At 38.1% G+C, this 25,915-nt stretch overlaps 1 protein-coding gene across 7 annotated transcripts; it reads right to left on the minus strand.

Annotated features, from left to right (window-relative positions):
• Positions 1-2,404: 2,404 nt before the first annotated feature.
• On the minus strand, positions 2,405-25,010 carry MAP9 (microtubule associated protein 9). Of its 7 annotated transcripts, XM_068942366.1 has the most exons (14): positions 24,703-24,850; positions 23,802-23,898; positions 22,188-22,436; positions 21,993-22,083; positions 19,863-20,086; positions 19,362-19,473; positions 16,632-16,891; positions 15,804-15,862; positions 15,091-15,256; positions 13,878-13,967; positions 12,952-13,113; positions 12,347-12,492; positions 11,462-11,594; positions 2,405-5,085 (listed from the first exon to the last, which is right to left on the minus strand). In XM_068942366.1, exons 3-14 carry the CDS (start codon positions 22,284-22,286, stop codon positions 4,963-4,965), a joined length of 1,665 nt encoding a protein of 554 aa, XP_068798467.1. In that variant the 5' UTR covers positions 22,287-22,436; positions 23,802-23,898; positions 24,703-24,850; the 3' UTR covers positions 2,405-4,962. The 7 variants fall into 7 exon arrangements, 6 of the variants coding, with proteins under 6 accessions (XP_068798467.1, XP_068798465.1, XP_068798464.1 ...); XM_068942364.1 differs by lacking the exon at positions 24,703-24,850 and adding an exon at positions 24,865-25,010 and having other exon boundaries at positions 19,362-19,411; positions 19,981-20,086; positions 21,993-22,436; XM_068942363.1 differs by lacking the exon at positions 24,703-24,850 and adding an exon at positions 24,865-25,010 and having other exon boundaries at positions 16,662-16,891; positions 21,993-22,436.
• Positions 25,011-25,915: the final 905 nt, after the last annotated feature.

Raw genomic sequence — 25,915 nt, forward strand, 5'->3', positions numbered from 1 at the left:
CCAAATCCATGGGGCAACGTGGGGTGTGCCTGAGGGAGCTGGAGAAGTGGGCTGACAAGAACCATTGTCTTACAAAGGCAAAGTCTATCCTGCATCTGGGATGGAATAACCCCATACACTAGTATGGGATGGGCCCTAACAGGATAGAAAACTTCCCAGGAAAGGACCTGGGGGTACCAGAAGCTGAACATGTCAGCCATGTGGCCTTGCAGCACAGGAGGCCAACTGCATTGTGGACTCTACTCAGGGTAGCTAGCAGGTTGATGGAAGTGATTATTCCCCCCTATTTAGCATTTGTGAGACTGGAGGACAGTGTTCACTTTTGGGCTCCCCAGTGTAAGAAAGATACTGACATACTGGAACACGTCTAGGGTCATCAAGCTGACTTGGGGCTGGAGTATATGATGTATGAGATGAATGTGAGGAAACTCGGACATGTGAGGTGACCGCCTTCCTTAGGAAGAGAACACTAAGGGGAAATCTTAATACTGTCAGCAACTTCCAAATGTGAGGATATAGTAAAGACAGTCAGGCTCTTCTTGGAGGTGTACAGTAATTAAAAGGCAATGGTCATAAGTTGCAATATGGTTGATCCTGATTAGGGGAATTCTACTACAGAAGAATTTTTCCAGCATAAGAGTTGGCAAAAACACTTAAGCTTTCCAGGAGTGGTTGTGAAATCTCCATCTTTGGAGATGATCAGAACTTGAGTGGATCTCAGAGGACTTCTTTGAATGGGGGTTGGATCAGATGACTCCCAGAGTTCCCTTCCAATCTAAATTAAACCTAAAGTAAAACTGAATATATTTCAGTCCTTTATTCTAGTCTTTTAAAAGCATTTTCTCACCTGATATCACTCCTGGTTGGTTTTTATTGCTTTAGTTGTAGTTTACTCACAGATGTATTTTTTTCTAAGCCATAAAGCAGATATGGGGAAATCTCTGCTTCACAGGCTGCATTCACTCTGCTAGACCAACTCTCCTAACTGTTGCCTTTTCCCCTGCTACCTTTTCTGAGGCTGCTTAGGGCAGGTTGGAAAGAGAATAATTTCTTGTCTGTGTTCTTGAGGACTCTGCAGCTCCTTCCCCCATGGACAAATGGGGTGTTTGCCATCATGTTATCCATAAATCTCTGGCCATGTAATGACCTCCTTGCAAAGGAGGTGTAATTCTGGTATATTTTAACTGAAAGGTCTTCCAGCCTAGCACTAGAAATCAGATTTAATTACGAGGGTGGAAATGACAGTATACTCAAGACTTCCAGTGCAGCCACAAACATCCTCCAGCAATACTATCAGTGACTTACTCTTACCATTTCACTAAGAGTATGCCTACTTCAGTCACCCATTCTAACAACAAATAAGGGTTATGATTTTTAAATCAATCTCTTTAACCTTTTTTAAGGCTGTTTCTGCTGACAGTATGAGCCTGCCTCATGTGTTTAATATAAAACCCTTTGCAAATTGTAAAATTCTTCCCCAGGTATCCCTCACAACTGTTGTGGGGATGAACTGTGATACTCTTAATTCCAGTGTGTACATCTCCATGCTTAAAAGGACAGCAAAATTCAATGTAATAGCACTTCCATTGTTACATTCTAAAGCTTGCTCCACAACAGAAAGCAAATATGAGTTGTCCTAGGAAAAAAAAAACCCTAGTATGCTAGGGAAGCTGCAGCTGTCTTTTAATAGAGTAGTGAAAGGTAGAGAATGTTTTATTAAGGCTCAAGTGACTCAGTTCGTTACACATGTAACGAAGCAAAATGTAGCAATGCATGATACATAGACAAGATCTAATGGCCTTAAGTTCTGTGAGTGTGAAGGATGAAGAAGTGACAGAACAGTGCACAATCCTCCTTAACCAGGATGATAGAATTGGAAAGCTACTTACTATCTGTTATACAATCCTACTTCCTTGTTTAGATGATTTATTATATAAAGTTTCCTTCTGAAGAACTACAGCTCCAGAGAGGGATGAGGAGTTCTCTCGCATGTCTACATTTTAGTTGGACCAAATATCAGCACTTCAGTTTTTGGCAGCTCTGTATGTAGCACATAAGTTTAATTAGGTCATCAACCTGTCCCTTTAGTGTTCCAGTGTAACACCTTAATGCCTGAATAAAATACTTTGGGGGGGGGGGGGGGAAGAGGTCATCTACCAGGTCATTATTTGGAGCCCCTGTGTTTCTTGAGTGCACTGATTTGGTAGCAAGCAAAAGTTCCGGCCAATGAGCTGGAGAACGGAGCTGCAGCAATTTCTGACTTCAGTGGGATATAGTTCTGAGTATTTGTCATATCAACAATGCTGAAACAGTAGCTTCTGCTTAGTGTACCACCTAGCTCATTTAAACACATAATAAAATTTTATTTAAAGTTTTTACCTGAGAGATGAAGACATTGATTCCATTGTACTAAAATATACTTTATTAAATACCAAAATATTTTCCCTCTGTCAAATATATTAATAGGATTTACTCAAATGGATACATGCACTTTTTAAATGTTAACATATACGTTGGTATTTCTCAGGTCTCTTTTCTGCGAGGTTTGCATCATGTGTAACATGTCCAAGTTTTCAGTGTGAAATTAGACAAAGCTCCCAAAATTTTTTATAAAACAGTTCTATCAACTGCTTTTGCATGTCTACAGATCTTCAACATATTTTTCTAACTGAAGAGATGTGAATTTATGTGAGTTTTAGGTATCTCACTCCTCTGAATGATCAGCATCTCATGACCAGCATCTTCCCACTTACGCCTTCTGTCAAATTTTCTATCCTATCATTTAAAGGCTGAAAGAATAAGGATGCATTATCCAGTTTAGCAATAAGCATGCGACAACCCCTTCTGCAGCTTTGCCACTACCTTTACTATTATTTTCACTTGCACCTGCAAGTCTCAACTATAAGCCTGTCAGCACAGGGACCTGCCTTACTTGCTCTAGCTGTGGTTCACAAAAGTGAAGATCCAATAACTTGGCATTCCAAGTTTCATGCACGACTGCATGCCTTGCTTCAGACTCTCCCGATCTGTTGAGTGTTGTACATTGATTTCTGCTGTCTGCTATACCTTTCATCTTCCCATGAAATTTCAGCAAAGTGTCCTGATGCACTAAACCTGAATTTAAGGCTTCTAGTGCTAGGAGCTTAGTGGATGGATGATGCACATGGCTGCTCCAGTCTCAACACCCATATTTGTTCAACTTTCTTCAGAAAATGTGGATAGGTTAATTTTGAGTTGGCAGAAGTCCTGTTGGATCCTGCCAGTACTGTAATTCTGCTACCTCTCCTGCTGGTATCTGTAATGTTACCCTTCCTCTTTGGCTGGTCACTGAAGCTGCTCTGGCTGGGTATGTTCTCCACTTCTTGAAAGCTTCTATGGGAAGTACACTCATTTAAGGGACAGATTTTTTTTATACATATTGAGGAACACATCTGGAGTGGTTATTAAAATTCAAATAGGGAAATATATACATAAGCAACAGCTTGAATTTAGACAGTAGGCAAACAAGACACTTCAGAATAATAGCTCTGTAGCTTTGCTGCTGGTTCCAAATAGTGAGGCAAATAGCCATGAAAAGACTGAAGGAATTTTAGTAACTTTCTACAGCAACTAGCTCATTAGCAATAATGAAAACATGTTTGGGAAGGGTTTATTTGATCACATAAAACTACCACAGAACTCTAAGTCCTAAGAAATCATTTTCAGTGTCAAAGGCTGCCTCATAAGAGTAACACTGTTCTGCTCTTGCATATTTTATTTAAGATTTTGTGTGAACTGCAAAATACACTTCTAAAATAGCTCTTTCCTGTGGGAAACAGGAAAAAGGCATATATATGAGGACCTGAAAAGGGATTAATAGCTACAGTTGTAGTCCTGAACCATTTTCCATTATGTGGGCCCCAGTTTAATTCATTTGTGCCATTACATGGCTGCGTGTTTTGACTGCATCTTTGAATGAAAGACTTTTTTGCATCATGCAGTTTAAACTGACAATTTTTACATTTCATATAGTAAAATAAGCTAAGAAGTAAATGTGTTCTCTGTAGCTAGTCTCTTGATTATGTACGTAAATGGCATCCTCCTATCATACTGCTCAAGTATTGTCTTCCTTCTACCTCCACAAGACAGACATCTTCACCATTTTGCCTCCCCTCACACAGCAGTTCTTCCACACTTAAGTCCTCAAGCCCACTTTCATTTCTACCTACCACGTAAGAACCAGAGATACTTTTGCCTTTCAACTACACCCACTGAGCAGTAGTTTGAACTCACAGGTTACTGCACTTGCAGATGAAAGGGAAGCAGTTCAAATAAGTCATCCATTTTTTCCACAGTGCAGCAAAGCATCGAAACTGCTTGTAGGATGCATCTCTTTTGGAAATTGCATGTTAAGCAAGTGATGCATCAGCTATCCTTACAATGTGCACATAAAGCTCCCTAGTTTGTATTTAACTTACCGTCTTCTTGGATACTGTGTTTATCCCCTAACTACCATTTAGTTGTTTATAAATAAATTGTCTGTAAAGCTTTTTTGAATGAAAGATTTAAAAATATTTTTTCCTGATGTTTGAGCAACTGACCACTCACTTGAGTAGTGATTCTGTCATGTGTGCTCCCAGTGACTTAAACAGAACTGTTCTGCTAAGTAAACTGCTACCTACTGGGAGACAGAATGCCAGAGTCCAGTCTTACATATCCTGAAAACACACTTTCACCAAAAAGGAATGAAGTAACATAGGACTTAGCAAAACAAAGTTCAACTATGCAGTTAAAGAAATTAGCATATTTGCTGAAAGTAATGGAAAGGGATAACTGATCTATTTAAACTCCAGAGATGAAAAAAACCAAAAAGAAATGACACAACCCTCATCATGGATTTAGTGGAAATCAGCTGTTACTGATATAATGACTATTCATTGTCAGCACTTTGTTGATCAACCTTCCCTGCAGAAGGCAGACGGTTCAATAATGTCTTGAATATGTGACTTTGCCGGGTGGGCTCCAGGGAGAAGGTGCTTCATCTGCAAGGACAGCCTTGAGCTTCTTTTGCTTCTTCTCAAGCTGCTCTTTCCTCTCTTTCTTTTCCTGAGAATAAAAACTGTGTCAAAAAAGAACTCCTCCAATGGAAAAGTTGTTGTCATTGTTATACCTTTCTTGTGTAAAACTGGAAGTTAACATACAATGACGATTTGCCTTTTGGAGCTTAGAGCATCCCTTTGGGGGATGTCATGCTGTGCAATGCAACAAGCAGACTACACACCTGCTGTCCTTTACAATTAAGGTTACTGTTTCAAGGATGAGCTGCTTTTGTGCACTATCAAACAAAAAGCACACCAGAACCCACAGTAGACTATGTATTTTGTATGTAGTTATTTTCATCATAATTCTTCAAACTGCAGTTCCTTTCTTTAAGAGGATATGTAGATCACAATGCTAGATGTTGTTCTGATTATGTTTGATAATTGGTGTAACTTTCTGTACTTACTAAATCAAACTTTCCAATGCTAGAATAAATCAGGAAGTAAACAATTTAATTATAAACAAACCTCTAACTTATGTTATTAAGCACTGTAAGGGTCTGATGACATTTTCTCTTGTTTCAAACAGCATTGGGCAGTTAGGATGATGAAGGAAAATACTTGCAATATTCTTTTTGTGTCAGATTAACTAGTGATTTTCAAGAGACCCTTTATTTGAAATAACTTGCAATTATTTACAATTATTTTTGAATTTTTAGACTGAACTGTTCTATGCAAAATAAGTATTCTTCATAAAGATGCCTGCCATTTTATAACTATGTGCACCAGTATCTAAGGATGCATCTCCATTAGCAATGTAGTATGCTGGAGAGTTCTTTTTAGGTGCAAATTTGCCTTATGTCATACTTGGAGGCCTGGGATACATGGCTTGTGTAAGGAGAAAAGAGCAAGAGTACTAGCACTTAGTACAAGTCACTAAAGTAGTTGAAGCCTTAGGCCACAGCCAATGCCAGCTGGAGCCTGTTTTTTACAGAACAAGGAATACTGTAACTATCGCAGATAACTGTTGCAGAGGTAACCTAAAGCTACCCCTCCCAGCAACAGAGTGCCAATGGACCACAAGAAAATGAATAACAGAAGTCATGCCATTGCTTAATAGGGAGCGGACTATGGTGGGGGGGAGTTTGTCATGAGGTTGTAATGGGATAAACAGAACCAAGAACCTGTGGGTGGGATCCCTCCTTGGAGGCACCCAACTTACGCTGTACCTTTATTACACACAATAAACCATTTTTAGTTTAGAAAAATATTTGATGTTTAATTAGGAAAATAAGTGGAGAACTAAGGTTGAACCAAAACGGTCGAAGGTGCCGACTGCATAATGCCTGCCGTAAAAGGTGGCGACTGTGTAATTCCTGCAGCACTTGAGCCCACCACTTCAAGTAGCTTCTCTTGCAAGCTTAGACTAGTTTCTCTCTTAGTGGAATCAAGGTTGATGCTGTGCAGCAGAGCATCACCTGGGCTGTTCCATGTGACCGGTGGGTGAAAGGGCCTTGAGCAGCTAGCTTTCTGCGTGTGAACAGTGCTTGCCCAGGACCAGCAACTGGCACAAACAGCATCAGTGGTAAAACGCAATGGGGACCTACAGTCCTGGTACAGAATGACCTACAGTCATTACAGTACGCCAAATCCAGCCATGGTCCTGGCCTCTTTAGGGCTGCATCAGACGGCATTTTGAGGCACCCCAGAAGTCGTGTATTTTCACATGTATAAACTGCATCCAGTACTGTTCCTTGAAGGGGAATCCTTAAAATAACCAGCACTCCCAGATGTTCCTCAGAGGGATAGGAACATGGGTTACTGTCTCCAGAAAACTGCCAAGATCTTAGCTGCGTCTGCCTGTTCTTCATAAGTTTACCCTGGCTAAGGGAACAGACTGGCAAACTGGGGCAGATGTGTCATTGTAAAAGGGAGGGGGTCGGTATTAGTGCCAATTTTTCCTTGTATTACATGCATACACCATTCAAACTGTACTAATGCTAGTTATACATGTGATAAAGTGTAACACACCTGAAACATCAACCCTATCAGGTCTTTGTTAACATAAACAGGAAGATCCATTTCAGTTACGAATGTCTAATCTGGCTAAGTAAACTAACAATTACTTCATATTGGAGTAGTAAAGCTGTGAAGTAGTAAAGCCTGCCCCTTATAAGCAGGGCAAGGTTTGCATGAAGAAACGCCTTTTATTAAAAAAAGTGATACTGCACTTCATCAGTTAAGTCTACTAAAAGATACTATCTCTCCCTATAAACTCTTATCTTCCCCAATTACATAAAATAATTGAAACAAATTTGGCTCATCTCTCATCGTTCACTTTTGTCATCTTCCTTCTTTCATAAAAAAACTTCCTTAGATTAACACAACTAGTGGCTTTCAGTCTTCAGAACAAGTTCAAGATATTTTGGAAATTTTTAAAGGGAACAAGTCAGTGCCCTGAGAGGGAAAGGGATCTGCACTGTCAGTATTTTTCAAAAACTAAGACAAGATATGCACAAGCAGTATAGAGCTGCTCTATGATGTAGGAGCCCTACATGATTCATGTTACTATTTGGAATATTTGCACATATCCTACAAATTTTTTTTTCAAAAATTTAGTCATTCTGCCAATCTTAGAATCTGAATTTGACATTTAAAAATGGCAGTGACTGTAGCAGTATTGGCAATAACTTTAGAAATAGTGTTGCAAAGAAGTGTGCATATTTTATGTTTATAAAGCACTCTTCTACTGGATATGTTGCACAGTATAGTCATGTTTGAATATCCCAAACAAAAAATAAAGCATATACCCAGGAAGGGACTGATAGTTGCTTTAGACTTTTTAATTAAGCATGTTACAATTCTGAATTTCTAAGTTTAGAGATCCAATTTTCATGAATGAATCCCAATGCTAAGCAAATAGTGTTGGTTTAATTTAGTTGGGTTTTAAAAGATTAAATTTGACAGGAAGCCTCACTGACTTCTTCCCTGCCTCCAACACAAAGCTTTTTATGTACTAGTCCTGACCACACTTCACATATCTGATCGAAATCTTCCCTAAGATGATAAACAAGAGGTTAAGTGCACTAATGGGAAAAGGGTAGCAGGAATGATGAAAGAGAAAAACAACTGTAGCTTATCATACACTAGATAACTTTGTGGCTTGGCCTCTCCGTGGATGTTTCCTACTCAATAGCCTGGTAAGATGAATATATTTTTCACTTAAAAATTCCTGGGAAGTTGACATTCTTTAGTAGTATGACTGCCACATAATTGAATTTTAGATAGTACAGAAGCCTTAGAACAGTTAAGAGGAATAATAAGAACAGCCATAATCCTAACATACTGCAATGCCAGGAGATTAAAATTCCAATATAGAAAGAATTTTCAGATCTTATTAAACCATATGAGGTGATTAATTCACATCAGCTGTTTCTAGCCCAGAAAAGCAACAAATCCATGAGACTCATCCCGTACAACTTACACTCATTTCTGATGTTTTTAATAGCTTTAGAATGCCAAAAATAGGTGTTACCAAGCTCAACCTCAACATAAAGTTTAAACTTTTTATAGGATGTGTAACTTTCCTATATACTTTTCTTTTTTCAAGAATTATAAATCTGAAAGAATGCACAGTGCAACCTTACTTTTCATCAACACATACCAGGTTTAGAGTTACCACATATAATGGAGAACATTTACAGATATCTAGGATACTAATATTTTTTTCTTGGTTGTTACAGAAAAATAGATTAACATCTCAAAAATAATGGCAACTAAGTTGAACTGCTGCTATAAACTTTCTGCATGTTTTTTCTCCACGTTCCATTCCACCGAATAGGTACATGTCAATGACAAGTGTCAGTATTAAGTAAAAAGTGATGACTTATCAAGCACTACATCTGGATTGGCTGGAAGAGTGCATGGTGATTTGAAAGACACAAATGCTATGAAAGAAACAAAAAAATCAGAAACTTAAACTCTCAGCCAAACTGAGGTATCTCAGCTCAGGGTTATCCTTTTTATATTAGTTTCTCACAAGCCTTAATAGCCTTTTTCAGAAAATTTATTTTCATGCCTTAAAAAGGCACTACACTATGCACTTATGTTATCAAACATTCACACAATGACCTCTAAAAGCATAAACAACACAATTTCTATTAACATAACAGTAGAATGTTTCTTATGTTTTAGAATTACTACAGGGAGATTTTTAAACGTTTGTTTTACCCACCCATTATGGCCAACATCTGCTTCTAGAAAGTGGAGGATTAATTCACACATTTATTTCTGTTTACTGTTAATGAAAACATACTAGACTTCTTCCCACTATATTACTCCTACATTGGTAATATTCCCTTTCAGACAAAAATCCTCTTACTCTAAATAATACACTTAAAAGCCTTCCACAATTCTGCCCTCTCAAATTTGACATGCATTGATCTACTCATATGCAAGCATCATCTGAGTTCCCTTGATAATAAAGTGACAACTTTACTTACACAAGCGTTTCTCTCCTGCAGTTTACTGAAAGTGCATATTTACCTCTATTACTATGCAAAGTGAAATATTATTCTTGTCAAAGAATATGATGAACAGATGCTTGATATGCTGTTTCAAATAAAGGCATGTTAGCTGCAGAAAAGGGGACAATTTTAGAAAGTAAGAGTGTGAAGACTTGGCATGGGAAACATCGGCAAACCTTTCCTTTCACGGTGATCATTCTCACTTTCACATGAACACTGAAAAAGAGATAATTTTAGAGGTCTCTTTGCCAGCCAAGTTGGTACTTATCACATCCTCCAACTTCTGCTTATTTTTTAAGCTGCTCCTCCCATTCAGCGACATGTCTATCCATTTAGATCTGGTCATTCCTCCAACTACTAAAATTTATGTTTTATTAATAATCCCACTAAAGTGGGGTTACGATGACCTGGAGATTCTATACACAATTTGAACAGGAGAGCCTGTGTTAGGCAGCAGATTTCATTCCTGAATAAAGGATTTTTTCCCCCCTTCATATGGAGTCCGAAACAACAAGGAGGTTGAATGCGCAATGACAGGCAACATTCATGTTTTGGTATGACTAAGCAAATTGAGGATAGTCTTTGTAAGCAGAGCACACCTAGGCAAAGTGCTAGCTACTACTCAAAGAACCGTAGTTCTTTCTTTGGGAACGGGAAGTGTTAACTAAGCAAGAAATAACCTAAGATTGGACATTGATCATTGCACAAAACTGAGCTGGAAATCACTTTACAGAGGGGATTGTTCTCACCAGTGACTACAGAAATCAAAGGCGTTCCAGCAGGGAACCAGGTCAAATAAGGTCTTAAAAGACTCAAGCCTAAGACCAAAAATGCTTGAGAAGAAAGAAAAAGGAAAATATACATAGTTACTGTTTTAGGTAACTACACATTTTCTGAGTTAGCTAAGTAAAAAGATGCTTTTTCCTTTAAAATCTGTCCCAAACCTGTATTTCTGTCTGCCTCACTTCTCATCCATCCCTGGAGAACAAACAGAAAGCCCACTAGAGGCTCTGGAAATTTTTTTTTCTGAACTATTGACGGTACAAATTCACCTTAGCAAAGGTCTTCAGCCAGCTGGGTTGCAAGATCTCATTTGGATGAAAGGCAACAGAAAGCTTATATACAGGGATCTGCCAGAAATTGCAAGCATGAGAGACAACAGAAGAAACACATTCAAACCCAGAAAACCTTGAAAGCTACTATGATGAATGACTGCATAACGGGGTGAAGATGAAAAGCTTTATTTTTTCTTTACCTCACAAGTCACATGTCTGACAAAACAGTATATGCTAACAATATTAGCAATCTCTCTCCTAGTTTGCCTGTCTATAGCAAGGAGAAAATACTGCATTATTGTTGGGAGTAGACTACTAGATTAGTTTACTTCTTCACAACTGGGAATAAAGCATGCTGTTGCAGAAATAATAAAATTGGGAGCACCAGAGTTCAACTCTTTCTAGTAAATGGAAATAATCTCAAACCTCAAGATAATTGCTTTAACCTAATTTAAAGTATTGAATTCTCCACTCTAAATATTTCCTTGAACATAAATGCTCTCACTTTTGCAGCTGGTGCTGCTGCTAAGCTTTGCTGGTTCTGTGCTGTGATGAGTTGGCCCTTCAGAGATAGCTGTTCCTGACATGGAATGAGAAAAAAAGATGACTGACTATGAAACTTAAAACTCTATAGCATATAAGTAGGGAGGATATATTTTCCATGTATGCTAATTATCAAGCACACTGTACTCTGCCATCATTCTGCTCAAGAACATTTGGGAACTAGTTACATAATACTGCCATCATCTGGTCTCTTTCCTAAAAACATGAACAAACTTGAAGATTACAATATAAAAGTATTCACACTCATTCCTATTCATTAACCTTTTTGGTTTTGACAAAGTGCATAAAAAGTATTTACCAGCCATCTTTCATATTCTTCCATAGCCCTTTTATCTTTTTCTTCTTTCTTCTCCTGTTGCATTTCTTGCTTTCTTCTCTCTACGTCTTTTTCTACCTTCTTTTTTTTAATACATTCCTCCTTTTTTTCATTCCTGTATAATGAGAGAGATGAACAGGAGACCATCACTTAACATGGTAAATGCTACATCTGTGATAACTAACCAAACAGAGTAGAGCCAGAAGAGATAAGTTATGCATTTGGTAACAGACTGAGAACATACTGGAAAGAAAACTTATAAAATCTTCAAAGTCCATCTTGATATATTATACCACCAAGGTATACATGAACCTACTGTCATACCTGTTATGGCATTATCTTTTCCATACTACTCTCTCCCTTATTTTAAATCATATAAAAATGAGATTCAAAAGTAAGTTGCGCATGCTCTCTGAAATCTGGATTTATAAAACTAAAAAAGAATTTCTCCAGCGGACACATCTGTCTGCTTCTGAATACAACACCTAGGTTCATACATTGTATTGCACAGAGCAAAAATAAAACCTTAAGAAAGGTTTACCTTCCTTCCTGCAGCTTCGTATTGAAGTATGAAACTAATCACATAAACATTACACTACTCAGTTAATCTTACTTCTAAGTTGCAATAACTGTGCCTGGGCTCAGTCAATGGCCTTTTGGGGAAGAGAGCATTTAAGTTACAAAACTGAAAGGGGATGGACAGCTTGTTCTCATTGTTATGCTTGTTCTCCATTGAGAGGGAAAAGACTGATCCCAGGTATGCCCTGTTCTCCCAATCACAAGCACATGAAGCACTCGCAAAAGATCTAGTGCATTTAAGCAAAGGTTTGGGAAACTATTTTACTCCAAAACCCAATGCGGTAATACCATTTTTCAACTGCAGACATGCTGTCTCTCTTCTTTTCTGCAACAAATTCCTCTTCTTTCTTCTTCCTGATTCTTTCAGTCTGTTTTTCCTTTCTACTTCGCTCTCTTAAGTATTCTACTTTCCTTTCTTTCCATTTTTCAAATGCCTAAGGAAAACCACAGATTCATCAGCAATCTTACTCCCTCATCTTTTTGTCAACACTCTCCTTGCTTCTTCTGCATTACTATTCTTTCTATATCTACATATTCTAGTTTTGGAATAGTTGTTCGCAGCATTGCTCAAACAGATATCACTATGTAAAAAGGATTAAATTATTTTTCCCAGTAAGTAATACAGTTCTTTGTAAATGTATTTACATGGAGTTTATTTTACATTTAGCTCAGAAACTGAACTATACAAAAACACAAAAACACCTATTTGTGTGCAGATCTAGTCATTACACATTTTCAGCACAGAACAGAATCCAGCTATGAGCTCTCCTCAGAAATGAGCCATGTTCAGATATTAGAATCTAGTTTATTTCCATCTCTTGCTGGATTATTCAAAGTTTTTCTCAACAATTTCCTGAACAATATCTGAGATTTATTTATGTATTTCACATTACCTTCTGTGCTGCTTCTCTTTTCTCCTCATCCTGTTCTGCCACTCTCTTTTTCTCAAGTTCCTCAAGCTTCCTTTTCTCACTTAATTTCTTTGCCTCTCTTTCTTTCATTGCTTTCCAGGCTTCAAAAGATGCAATTGCTTCCCCTCTTTTAACAGCTTCTTTCTAGATTGAAAATAACAGTCTATATTTAAATACCATTAAATATCCTTAAATATAAAATATATAACTATAATTGGAAATGTATGCTTTAATCAAATGCTACGTTTGAGAATGAGTTTGAGCAACAAAAAAAGGAAAGGGATTTGCCAGACAACATTGCAAACAACACTCAAAATTGGATACAAACAGAATTTTTTTTCCTTCCTCGCTCATTTTTAATTTAAGATTCAAATGATGCAAACTACTAGAATATGTATGTAAAAGAACATGAAATACAGGAAAATAATGAGAGAGATTTGTTTAATACTTAAAAGCCAGATCTAAGAATTGTGTATGTACTGTTCAAGCTACAGTCCTCTGTAGATTACATCTCTTGAGATGGCAAGAGGGAGCAAATTCATTTCTTGACAGGTGACAAGTTAAAACTTCGCAGCTGAAGAGCAGAGCATCTCGAGGTCTTTATAAACAAACCTGAAAATCAGTCCAGGAAGCACACTTTCAACACACCTGACAGAAGTGTAGGGAAACCTTAGCCACACACTCCTTGCAACTGTAAGAATTAGGAAGTGCCACTGTTTCAGCTCACCTTGCACTATTCAGAGAAAAATAGAAACCTTACAAGGGCAAGGTGATGTAATTAGGCGGAAAGCAGTGCACACCCACAATCAAAAAAAAAAAATTTTCGTAATACACAACAACTAATATGTTGATGACATTACTTCAAAGAGTTACAGTCAGCCTCTCTCAAAACAAGAATGTAAACAAACCTTTTCAATATTGTTCCTGAGATTTTCAGCTTGCTTCTTTCTAATTCTCTTTAATTCCAGTAGAGAGACTCTTTTCTTTTCCAACCAATCCTGTAAGATTCATTAGAAGACTTCTATACTTCAAGTGTTTTTGAGCTATAACTAAAGAAGTTCTATCAAAACAACTAAATATTATTAAAGTATCACCAACATAATGACCACCAAAAATACTCTTACTTTTTCCATGTGCTAGTTAAATAATTATCCCATATGAAAAAAAAGCTGTGATTCAAATCACATTATTCTGAGCATCTTCAGCACACAAACATTACAATCAAAAAAGTCAGAAGTTTTAAAATTACAGTTACAAATATTAAGAATTTCAAGGATCTTTTTAAAAAAAATCAGCAGGACATAAACATAAAAATAAAAAAAGAAAAATGGAATAACGATTCTTGCTAGTTGGGATATAGGAATATTGCTTAGATTCATTGTGTCTTCTGCTAATAACTAAAATTAAACAGAATAAAATCCAAATAGGAAGAGTGAGACTACAAGCATCCATAAAGTGTTGCAAGCCATTTGCAGAATCAAGGTCAAATTTTCAAGGTTTACTTAAGTTTTTCATAAGTTGCTTAAAGATAGAGTGTCTTAAATTAAGCCTATTTTACCATTAAAAATTATGGAAACAAAATAAAACATGAATTTCAGGTTCTATATTTTGTTTTAGAATTATAACAATATCACAAACACATACCAATATGAATAGTATTTGTTATTAATGCAATTTTTTCTCGCACAGATCAGTAGTAAAAATCTGTTGGAAGCTGTTTTAATCGTACAAAAATTGTATGCTGAATCCACATAGATTATCCTTCTGAAGAGAACACTAAACTTGTTTTCACTTTTCATAAATGCCAGTTGAAGACAACATACCAGGAAAAGGAACTTTAAACAACACACTTATTTTTATTAAGAAAAAAAAAAAGAGAAATAAAGGAAATTACCTTATGTGTCTGAAAACAGTCTGACACAACTATATCTTATGAACCACAACATGTCCCTCTCATCTAACTTTTTAGTTCATAACTTGATGAAAAGGCATGGTCAAATAAAAGGATTCTTACACCTGTAAGTATATGCAAGTAACAGAGATACTGATTTCAAAAAATAAGAGGTGTTGACTCCTCTAAGAGGACCTTTCTATGCATAGTTTGGTTTTGTTAAGTTTTACCTTGTAAACGGCTGCTCGTAAACTGTCTGCTTTGCCAAGTTCTGCACTGTACTTCTGCAAGTGCTTATCTTCCAGCACCTTTAACGTCCCCAAGTACTGGGGTGAAACGGCTGTAGATGAAGGAATAGCTTTCACATTTTTCTTTAAGTGGGAAAAAGATACAGACCTATAAAGATACCAAGACACAAACATATGAAAATGATCTTTCTGTTTATTGTAGTTGATACCAAGTAGTGTTCCTTTTCATCCAGTGTATACCAGAAGTTATTGTAATTCTGCTTTTACATGCTCTTGATCAGGGATAGGGCAGAAGGAGAGGAGGAAAAAGCCTGCTTTCTTCTGAAGAGCTTATTACTGCCAAAACAAGCCATTGTGCAACATATTCAGCCCAAGGAACTTTACAATTTCCTTATCTACAAACCAGCTTAAAAACTCTAAAAGCACCAAGGACTGCACTCACTGGTGGATCCAGTAGCAAATGCTCATCACAGGCTTTGGTAAAAGGCTTGGTGTCTGATCTGACAGAGAAGATAATGAGCAGGGGTAATAATAACATGCCACATTTCCTGGGATGTTTTCCACATGTAGTTAAGAAGTTGTCAGTGGTCAAGAAAACGCTGACAGAATATGAGAGAAACCAGCATTCTGAGGATACTTACATGTATCTTATGCTTTGGAACTGTGGACTGTGATGTATAGCATCTTTCTCTTACCTGCCAGATGAAGATACTTTCATTTTTTGTGGAGCTGTCTCCTTCGTTTCACTTTGTTTCTAATACAAAATGAAAAGAAAAAAAAATATAGAGTCTCTCAGGTAACAGAACTAGGTCAGGAATACAGACAATTTACAAGCTAAGAAGGATGTTAAATACATATGCAAGAAAGCCAGTCTAATACAGAAAGGGTACAGTGCACGGTAAGAAAGTAAACAACTTTTGGAATGTATGTAGCTTTTTGGAATGGCACTCAAAAACCTTTCCTTATATTTTCTAGAAATGTTGTCTGTAGTCTAGAAATACAGAGGAATAAAAAGAACCCAAATAGACAGGGGTTCTCCTGTTAATATACTACCATTCTTTTAATTTTTGTTTTAACATTTAGCTTTAGTAGTTATATATGTGTACATATTTTCTTTTTTATAATAACGCATGAAGTGCATTGCATCTTATGCATTACTCAAGTCGCACCATGGATTCCACCGTCTGGTAATATACACTGCTCATTTCAATTCAGCTAACCTCAAAATAGAGGTCTGACGTTTTCCTTTGGATAAGGATATTTCATTAAGAATGGAAAACGTATATTTCAATAACTTTACCTGTTTTAAATATATGTGTAATAGGAATTCCCTATATCTTCCTTAAAACTACTCATAATTTATAAAAGCATCAGCTCCAGAAACTGGAAACGGTCACCTGTACATGTACACGTACCAGAATTCGACACACATAAGGCACCAACAGTACATTTCATTACAAAACTTTTTACTGCACTTCTAGGACATTGTTCTAAACAATGGTAAACATGCATATGAAAGCTACCTTGTCAAAGTCCTTTGAAGTGTTCTTTACCTCCATATGTTTGGATTTATCATCCACTGACACCTCCTGTATCGTGTCAGTTACTATTTGCTCCTCTACAATTTGCACTTTTCTTTCTGAAGTGTTATCTGTTGACTTCTCTAATTTCCTTGTTTTCTCATACCCTGTGGTCATCATTCTTTCTATCACAGAAGGGGATTTTCTGATATTATCCTCCAGTTTCAAATCACTGATGCTGATATTCTCTCTCTGATGTTGATCTAACAGGAAGAAAAAAAAAAAAAACAGATTAAGAGGACACATTCACTTAGACAACATATAAATGAGAATTTCATAGTTTCTTAGTATTGTTATGTTTGTACTAAAAAAACTGTTACGAAACTAAATTTGATATACGATAATGCATTTTCTGTTTATTTCCTTCTACAGAACTACGTGGACTTATGACAGCGGAGTATTCACTTGTGATATATTTAACCGTAACACAGGAGTAGCAAATACATTTTTAAAAATGTTTTAGATTGTAAGGGCATGAAAAAGACAAAACTTGCCTCATCACCTAAACACAGTTCTAGTACAAAAAGCAAAAGCAAAAAGCCATTCCAACAGCAAGAACTATTCTGACATCTAGTGAATTACCACCAACATTTGGATGTATGAGGAACAAATTCATCTCATTACCTGACCATAGTTCTGATTCAAATATATTTGCAGTAAGACAATTCAGGTGAAAAACTATTTTTCTGGTGTGGTGTTCTTTGGGAATGTGGGACACAAAAGGAAATAATGAAAGATAATGGGGCAGGGATTTAGACAAAACAAAAGCTTACCTCAATTTAAGCATATGCTTAAGTGGTGAGATTGCCAGTTACAAGCCACTTATTAATAATATTTATAAACCTTTTTTTTTTTTTTAATCTGTTTTGTCATTAATACAGAGATCTAAATTTGCAAAAGAGTTTAGATACAAATCAAGAAAGGCCATGGTAAATTTCAAGATACAGTCCTCCACAGTGTCAGAAGTAACATTGTCAAAAATTTAACCTAGACTGACAACGAAGAAAAAAAGTTCAGGGTGATAGAATTCTGAATTTATGTGAATCGTTTTCTATATTCTGTTGATATGTAAACTTTTCATATGTTACTTTACACCTATTACATTGTGCAACTGTATCTAAGTTGTAGGCATCAGAAACGGTACAACTGTAAGTAAGTAGCAACACGTGGTGCACAAGAGGCCGATGACAGCTGATTTACTGCTGATCATTACAAATTTGTATCATGAACTTCCTGGAACTTCACAGGCAAGTCAATTTAGTTCTGTCTGCAAAATGCATTCTAGATACTAATCTTTCCATGGTTAGCTGAAAAGCACTACAAACACTATGCAAGTGTTATTATCATAATTTCTTCTTTGCTAGTTCAAACTGTACATGTTTCATCAGTTTGTATCAGTCTGGTCGGAATCCTTTCGCCTGCATGCTTCAGCATCAAATTTAAACATCTACTCTTCTTTTCTGATCTCTTCTCTGCCACTTTTGCAGCAGACTCCTTATCGTTGACGTTTCTACATTTTCCTTTGCCCTGACACCATCTCCTTCATTATTCGTTCTCCTATGCTGTCCTTGCATATGGAGAATCTATTCATTCCTGTACGCTAAAGCTCATATCCTTTTCCCTGTATCCCCTAATCTCTCCTTAAGTATTGCTTTATTAACAGTGCTCAAAAGCACCACGCTATATCAATTGCATTCTCTATTCCAAAGTATCAGCAAAACAGAAAAAAGAGCAGAAATTAAACACAGATCCAAGTGTATTTGTTATTCACTATGGTGCACTCTGCCTGATTTTTCAACTTTTGTTCACCTTTCTACAGTATTTCAGACCACGTCCTATCTCGTATCTAATTAGGCTGTATATTATAGACCTTACACAGACCATACCAACAGCATTTTTCTCACTGTTTCTGACAGTATATATTACATACCTGTTCCAATCTAACACGCTGCTAAGTATCCACAGCATGATTCCCTTAGCAAACAGAAAAAGGTGTCTAACAGTCTATTCCAACAGTTTTCGTTCTGTTCCATTGATTACTTCTAATGGGTCTCAAAAAGGGGAGCTAAGACAAGTTCAATGGACACTGCTCAGAAGTCCACAGATTTACACACCTGTACACCCTCTAAAAGTTGTTAAGGATTCACAAATCCATAAAAATAGAAAAATGCTAGTCTACTCAGTTTGTATTAAACTTTGTGCCTGGAGAAGTTGCAGGAAGAAGAGAAAGATTTGCCTGAGTCATGCCGACTGCAAAAGAGAGAAGGAAATTGAAATGACTCATTTTAAGTCTCAAAGATGCATAGGCAATGGGCATACTTGTCACAAGTGATGATACACATACCTGTGATACACATACTTGTCACAAGTTAAAGTACAAACTCACTTCTTGAACTTTAATCTGTTTCTCATCATTCCTGGGATGCTTCTAGGATCCAGCTTCTAAATACCTAGGATTATACTGTTCTTGGAAATAACTGCAAGAATACGGCTGAGCCCTTTTCAGAGGTACGGTAGAAGGAGACACAGAGGGGAGAAAGAAGGATATTGAAATAAGGTAGAAAGAAAATTAAGAACACTACTGATTTCAAGTAGACTTGTATTAGACCTTTAAATGATACTTAGGTGTAAATGATAACATTATTTATCTGGTTGTACACATCTAAGTTATACCTTTTGCAGGTGGTGCCACTCCCCGCATCAGCAAATTGGAGTCTCCAGATCTTTTATTTTGGGAAGTAAAATGAATGGAAAGTGGTGGTGAAGTACTTTCTAGCCATAGACCCTTAGACCAGAAAGTGACAAATAGCAAGTGAACAATTCATAACAAATCAGAATAATTTAACTTGACTTTAAAATACACTGATAAAATACTTGTTTAGAACTCTCTAAGAGAAGTATAATTACATTTTTACATTCAGAGAAATAAGAATTAGCCTGTTTCTAAAAAGGTGAAAAACATCACTGGGATGGAATTCTGTTTCTGTTTTAGAAGGAAGATGACTAACATTCTCTGATCTGCCCCTCACCATCAGAATGCTATTAGGAAAGACATTTGCTCCCACTCGTATTTTTCTTACGGAAAATGTTATCAGCTAAATAAAAGATAGTTTCAAAAGTTTCTAGTGTAGATGGCAAAAAGTATACACATATACTCTCCATTCTTGCTCTTACTTCAGGATCAGAGCTTTCAGCAAACATTTTTTTCTCAGGTGTCACATTCAGACTAGTTAGGGATGATGATGCTGAAAATGAAGACAATTCATTTCTGGAAGTTATTTTTTCTTCTGACCTATTAAGATCATTGTCTTCCACAGGACCACTTTTTCTCAATAGACTTCTTGGTTGAGGTGATGGTTTGTAACAGTCATCTAATGAAGGAATGCTGATATTCTCAGCTGAAAATGAATATTGTAGTTTTGGTTATGTTTAATTAAAGACATTCCAGTCTGGAACACTATTTTGTCAAGTTAGAGTAAACTATTTTAGTTAAACCTGTCATCTGTAAATAGACTGTAAAGTTTAAGCAAAGTTTTCAAGCTTCTAACATAATGTATATATAAGATTTTGCACTCTAGGAACTTACCTGCCGTTAAGATAGTTACAGAGTTCTCAGAAACACAGAGGAGAAAGCATATATTATACAGATAGCACTGTCATAAGAACACCATTTTTGTCATTCTGCTTTACTCCCTTTATCTTCTAGAGTAGATAAAAAGATTGCTTCTCTCTGCACACTGCAGAGCAGAATAACCCTGTGTAGAAAGAGACACCATGCAAAATGTGGTCCAAAAGGCAGACTCTCAGTTTATATCTAGCTTCTCTAGTGATGTGTCCGTTCCTTCTGTAAGCCAGTCACTCTGAGCAGCAGAACTATTACAGAACAGCTTCTCACAAGGCTCTGTGAGCAGGACAGGTAGGTCCTCAGTCTTCTAAACCTCCTCCTGTGTAATAACCCTACATCCCTCATACTTTCTTCTCCCTAGCCTGCCCCCAACAAGATCAAGCCATTGTACGGCTTTCTACCTGCCTTTTTCTTTATGTATGCTGATCCACATAGAAATGTGCACCTACATCTGCACACTGCCACTAAAGTACTTCTTACTAAGTCCTAGTTCATACAAATCCATTGCAGGAAACAGAGAATCACAGTGCTCATCAAGCATACTCAGTTTTATAAAGTCTAATTACATAATTTTCTGTGAAGTTTATAGCATTAAGAGGCCAAAACAATATTCCTACAGGCGCCTGGATACTTATTCTATGCAGTCAGTCACAAAAACATCAAAGGAGCAGACAAAGTTTATTAAGCTCTGGTTAGAGACTTCCTATGCTGGACAGGGATCAAATTATCCAGTATAAGTTTACAGTGGTTGACTACTGAAGGTAATACGGTAGTATCACCGTACTTCTTAAATTCAGAGGAAAAGAAGAGTATTTAAACTTTTTTTCTGCCTGTCTAAAGCTATGCAGGCATACTGGCCATGAAAGAAAAGTGTCTACAGGGCTTTACTGCACATTCAAATATCTAGCACTTTGGTGCCATCATGTGGGGAGAAAAACTAAAAGCAGTCCATACCACTTATCATGAACGACCAATTTCAAAGTTGTAATCTTCCATCACTGGTAGTGACCAGCCATAAATTTTTCTTAACATAAAACAAAAGACCTTGAGCACAGGACAAATTCTTCCCATATTAGAAATCAGATAAGAGATATGAAGCCTTATGACATTTCAGATTTGTGAAAGTGCATATAATCCATGAGCAAAATTACTAGTTTTGCTTCCCACATTAAAAAAATGACATTGGATATTCTTATAATGAAACATTAAAGTTCTTTTTTATGTGACTGAACTAATCTTTTGAATATTAATCCCATTCGTAAATGTTTTGCTTCGTTAACATGCCTGTTTAAGAACCTTTCCACTAAGGGCTGCGGACACCGTGTGGACCTGACTCTGTGCACCATGCACATCCAGAGAAGGCAAATCTCTAGCCCTCCCACACCTTCCATGGAGATGGACTAATGGAGACACGGAGCTCAAGTACCCAAACAGCTACTTTTCATCTCCTGAAAGGAAAAGGCAGAAAGAAAGTTATTGCTAGTTGACCTACACCTACTCAGTTCCCCTCCCGGGCAGTTGGAGATTACCAGAAGATGAATTTTTGGAAGAACATTAAATATACTCTCTGAAGCCAAAGTAGCTGAAATTAGCAAAGAAAATACAACTATAACAACACTTTTAAAATACTGTAATACGCCTAAGCAAATAGCAACAATATTTAAGTGCTTTCTTTTCACCTGATGTGGACGCATTTCTTATTTTGCGCATCCTTTGCTTTGGTATTGGTTTGTTTTCCTCTTGATTCAATGTAATTACTTCTCTTTCTTTCTGTAGTTCAGGCACACACAAATCATTACAGTGGTCACTCTTATTATTATCATGTGGTACTACTTCTGCAGTTGAACATTCCTCATTATTTTTTCTGTCATCACCTTGGTTTTGACTTTCCAGACATTCCTCTTCACTCTCCTTTCTGTCATTCCATACGTTTTCACCTTCCAGAATGACTGTTTGCTGAAACTTCTCTTCATGAAATGATAAAGTCAAGTCATCAGCAGCTTCATTTTCCAGAAGAGATGCTTTTTGTGAAGTATTATCATCTGAGAGAGAACTCTCAAAAGCAACTGATTTCTTAGTGTTTTCAGTATCTGAATTACTTTCAGGAAGTTCTTCCACAGTACCTGAAAACAGTACATTACCAACTTTTGTTTGAGATGAATGGGAAAAAATGGGACACAGAAACTGCCTCCTACATTTTAAGTGCGTCCTTCTTATAACTCTCTCCTGACTTAAATCTCTGACCTTTTTTTTCCCCTGCACTTCCTATCTTTCCAAAGCCAAATTAGATACTTATTTTGCTTCGTCTCCCGTCATCTGTTTCCCTGGACCCAATGCACAGGAAAGACTTCAGATCTTCATTAGTTAATTCTTATCTGTCACATAATTTAAATCTCTTCTAAAAAGCTATGTCTCCAGTACCATAAGCAGCAGAAGCAAGCTAACAACAACAAAGCTAGGCACATTCTGTTACCAGAATCCTTGCCAGTCATCATCCTCTTATATTCTGTTCACCTGTGCCCCATCTAAAATGGGCTGGAAGATACTCAGATTATATATACTCTCTACCTCAATGCTAGCATTCATGTATGTTTAAAAGAAAACCCTTTTTATCCTCCTGTAGTGTATTATTAGTAATAGACTTTGTTTCAGTCTTTAAACGTTCAAGGGAGGTGATAAAAGAATGTCATCATAGTTGATTAACATATTACATGCTGGAGCCTTCTTATGAAGTTTTTTTGCAAGGGGAAATTAAAGCATCCCACTAACTTTTAAAAGATGTTTTCAGATATTGTGAATAAAAAACAGGTATTACACAGAAGCAGTCCTTTAAAAAATGCACTCTGATATTTCGTATTCATATTCCCCTTAGCATGCAAGACCATACCAGGAAGAAGGCACACCTCTAGGCCAATCTTACTAGAATAAATGTAAATACTATCAAATTTTATACCAAATAAATACATACTAAATAAATATCAAATAAATATTATATCAAATATACCATTAGCCAGGAAAAACTGCCAGCTCAAACATGTTCCTAATGGTTTGTCTACACTGCCAGGCAGGCAGGCTCTGCAGTTTGTCTTGCAGCCCTCATTCTCCTGATTGTCCAGATATGGGAAATAATTAGACAGCACCACGGCTTTCTCTCTGCCCATGTGAACTACTTTCATTTACTGTACTGTCTGCTTCTGTCTCATCCAGGTGTAGAGTTAACATATGGCTAAGGTATAAAACTGGAGATCACAACTAGAGGGTGCAGCACAGACAGTGTCTGGTCCACCGGGCTGGCACCACCGTTGATGTCATGGAGAATTCAGCTCATAACTTTGAAGAGCAGGAGTGAATGAGTGATTTAGGAGTTGTTAAAATATGAAAACTTGGAATGTTAAATCATACTAATTCACAGAGATCCTTCGTAAGCCACTAATGAGTTAAGAAAGGGAAGAACACGGGAACAAAATACTTAATTCTAGCTGTCTTACTATTTAACACGCCCTCTTCATCACTCTCAAAGTCATCTGAGTATTCAGCTGCTTGCTGTCTTGCTGCACGAGCAGAAACTGCATCTCGTAGCTCGTCCTGAAACGTTTTCACACATAACTTTTACACAGAAGGGAAGATACACTTCTTCAAATTAAACACTAATCCCCCCTCCCACAGATAAATATGTAAAACTCAGCAACAGGGATTAACATGTTTAACTGAAAACGAAGAGTACGTAAAATAGTAGCATTTCCTCAATTTGTGAACATCGGGCCACCTCTTAAAGTAAAATAGTTTTCACCCCATCCTCATCACCCCAATTGTGATCCGTTAGAAAAGCCTGAGTATATTAATTTATATTTCCTTTTCATAACAAACATATCGTACAGGTCCCTCTTCCATTTGCAGGATGGCCACCAGCTGGCCATCCACCTGAGCAACCACCGCTATTTTTGGAGTAGCGTCGAGAACAGACAACTCGCGCTGTTCACATCCGAGAACTACTGTTTTCGGCTCCCTGCAGTCGGATATATCTCCCTGCATCAGCAGAACTCATTTTGGAGTTTGAAGGATTTCGTTGCCACCGGTGCACCTGCAGGCACCAAGGCACGGGAGAGCGAGCACGCTGCGACAGGCGCTCTTCGTGTCTGGTGCTCCCTCTTCCACCTACGCAGACCTGGACTACAGGACTCTCGTTAAGATCACGATGGCCATTTTATCTACTTATCCTTTCCTGGATGAGCAAGGAAGGCAAGGCCTCCCACCCTGCCAGATGCCCTTAGTTGTGAAACTCTCCAAACCAACGCGGTGCCCACTGCTTTCCTGCTCCAGAGCTCACAGCAGCCGCTAGGTTAGGCTCTCACACCGCCTAATAAAACGCACACAGAAATTGGTCTTCACCTTCGATCCTCATAGCAAAGCAGCGTCCGTCTTCCCCCCCGCAGTTCGCCACCGCGGAAACCTCCGCTTGTACCCAAACGCCGCCGCTGTTTTCCTGTCACGCCGGGCACGGCCCAGCCCGGCGCGACCCCGCCGGCCGCTCCCCGCGCCGCCCCCGCTCACCTCGGCCGGGCTCTGCCCGCCGCCGCCGCCGCCGCCGCCGCCGCCGCCGCCGCCGCCGCCGCCTTGCGCTGACATGGCGGCGGCTCGGCCACCCGCTCGCTCACTGCGGCGAGAAGGCCTCGCGCAGGGCTCGGCCCGCCGCCGCCGCGCCCGTCGCCTGGCAACGGCGCTCGTGGCGGCCCCGCCCGCGGCCGGGCTGCGGCAGGCGGCGGCTGGAGCTGCCTCCTGGCGGGGCGGAAAATCGCCCTGACAGAAACTGCGACATGTAGGGCAGAGCCCGGAGCCCTTCATTTTTATTTTTATTTTTAGCTCTCGTTTATTTATGTAGAGTTACATTTTAAAAACAGTGCGGTTATGCCAAGGCCACAAGGCCGTTAGGGGGAAGGGCTGCAACTGTCACGCCTAAGCCTAGCCTTAGGTCTGGACGAGCAGTTAGTTGCGGCTGACTGACGGTTTTTTTATGTGCCGTCTGTGAGCAGCTCCTCGCTGTGCGGAATTGCTATACATGTCTTTATCACCAAATAACGCTTGGTCTGCTGATTAACTGCTGCCGCTTATTGCGAGTTGGGCTTGAAGGGCAAAACTTTTATTTCATTCGCACGTAAAAGCGTTGGGCCTGAAGCTGCGCTCTGCCGCCTTTGACGGCGTGCTGCCAACTCAGGCCCGCTTGTTCAGAATTTAAAAAGTCCTAAATAAGAAATATCTGTGCTCTTTCTCTGTAATAGCGTTAGCGATTGCTGTTGAAGACTAAATTATGTCCATGTTATAAATATCGGAGATCCTCATTTTATGAAACCCCAGAAGGTGGCAGCAAAATATTTCAAAATACAAAAAAATTGCTTTTTTCCCCTGAAGCATCCACTTTGTTCTACCTTCATTTACAGTACCGCTGATGTATGTGGGATCTTTTTGCAAAATATTTTATTTATTTAGATTGAATTTCCAACCTTGCATGATCTAAATAGAAGGAAGAAGATTTGCTTTCAAATAAAATCAAAGGCACTATTAAATATAGCTATTCAATGTCAGCAGGATGTGAAAGAGTTTAATA

Source organism: Struthio camelus, chromosome 4, assembly GCF_040807025.1.
Source record: "Struthio camelus isolate bStrCam1 chromosome 4, bStrCam1.hap1, whole genome shotgun sequence".
Classification (NCBI taxonomy): Eukaryota; Metazoa; Chordata; class Aves; order Struthioniformes; family Struthionidae; genus Struthio; species Struthio camelus.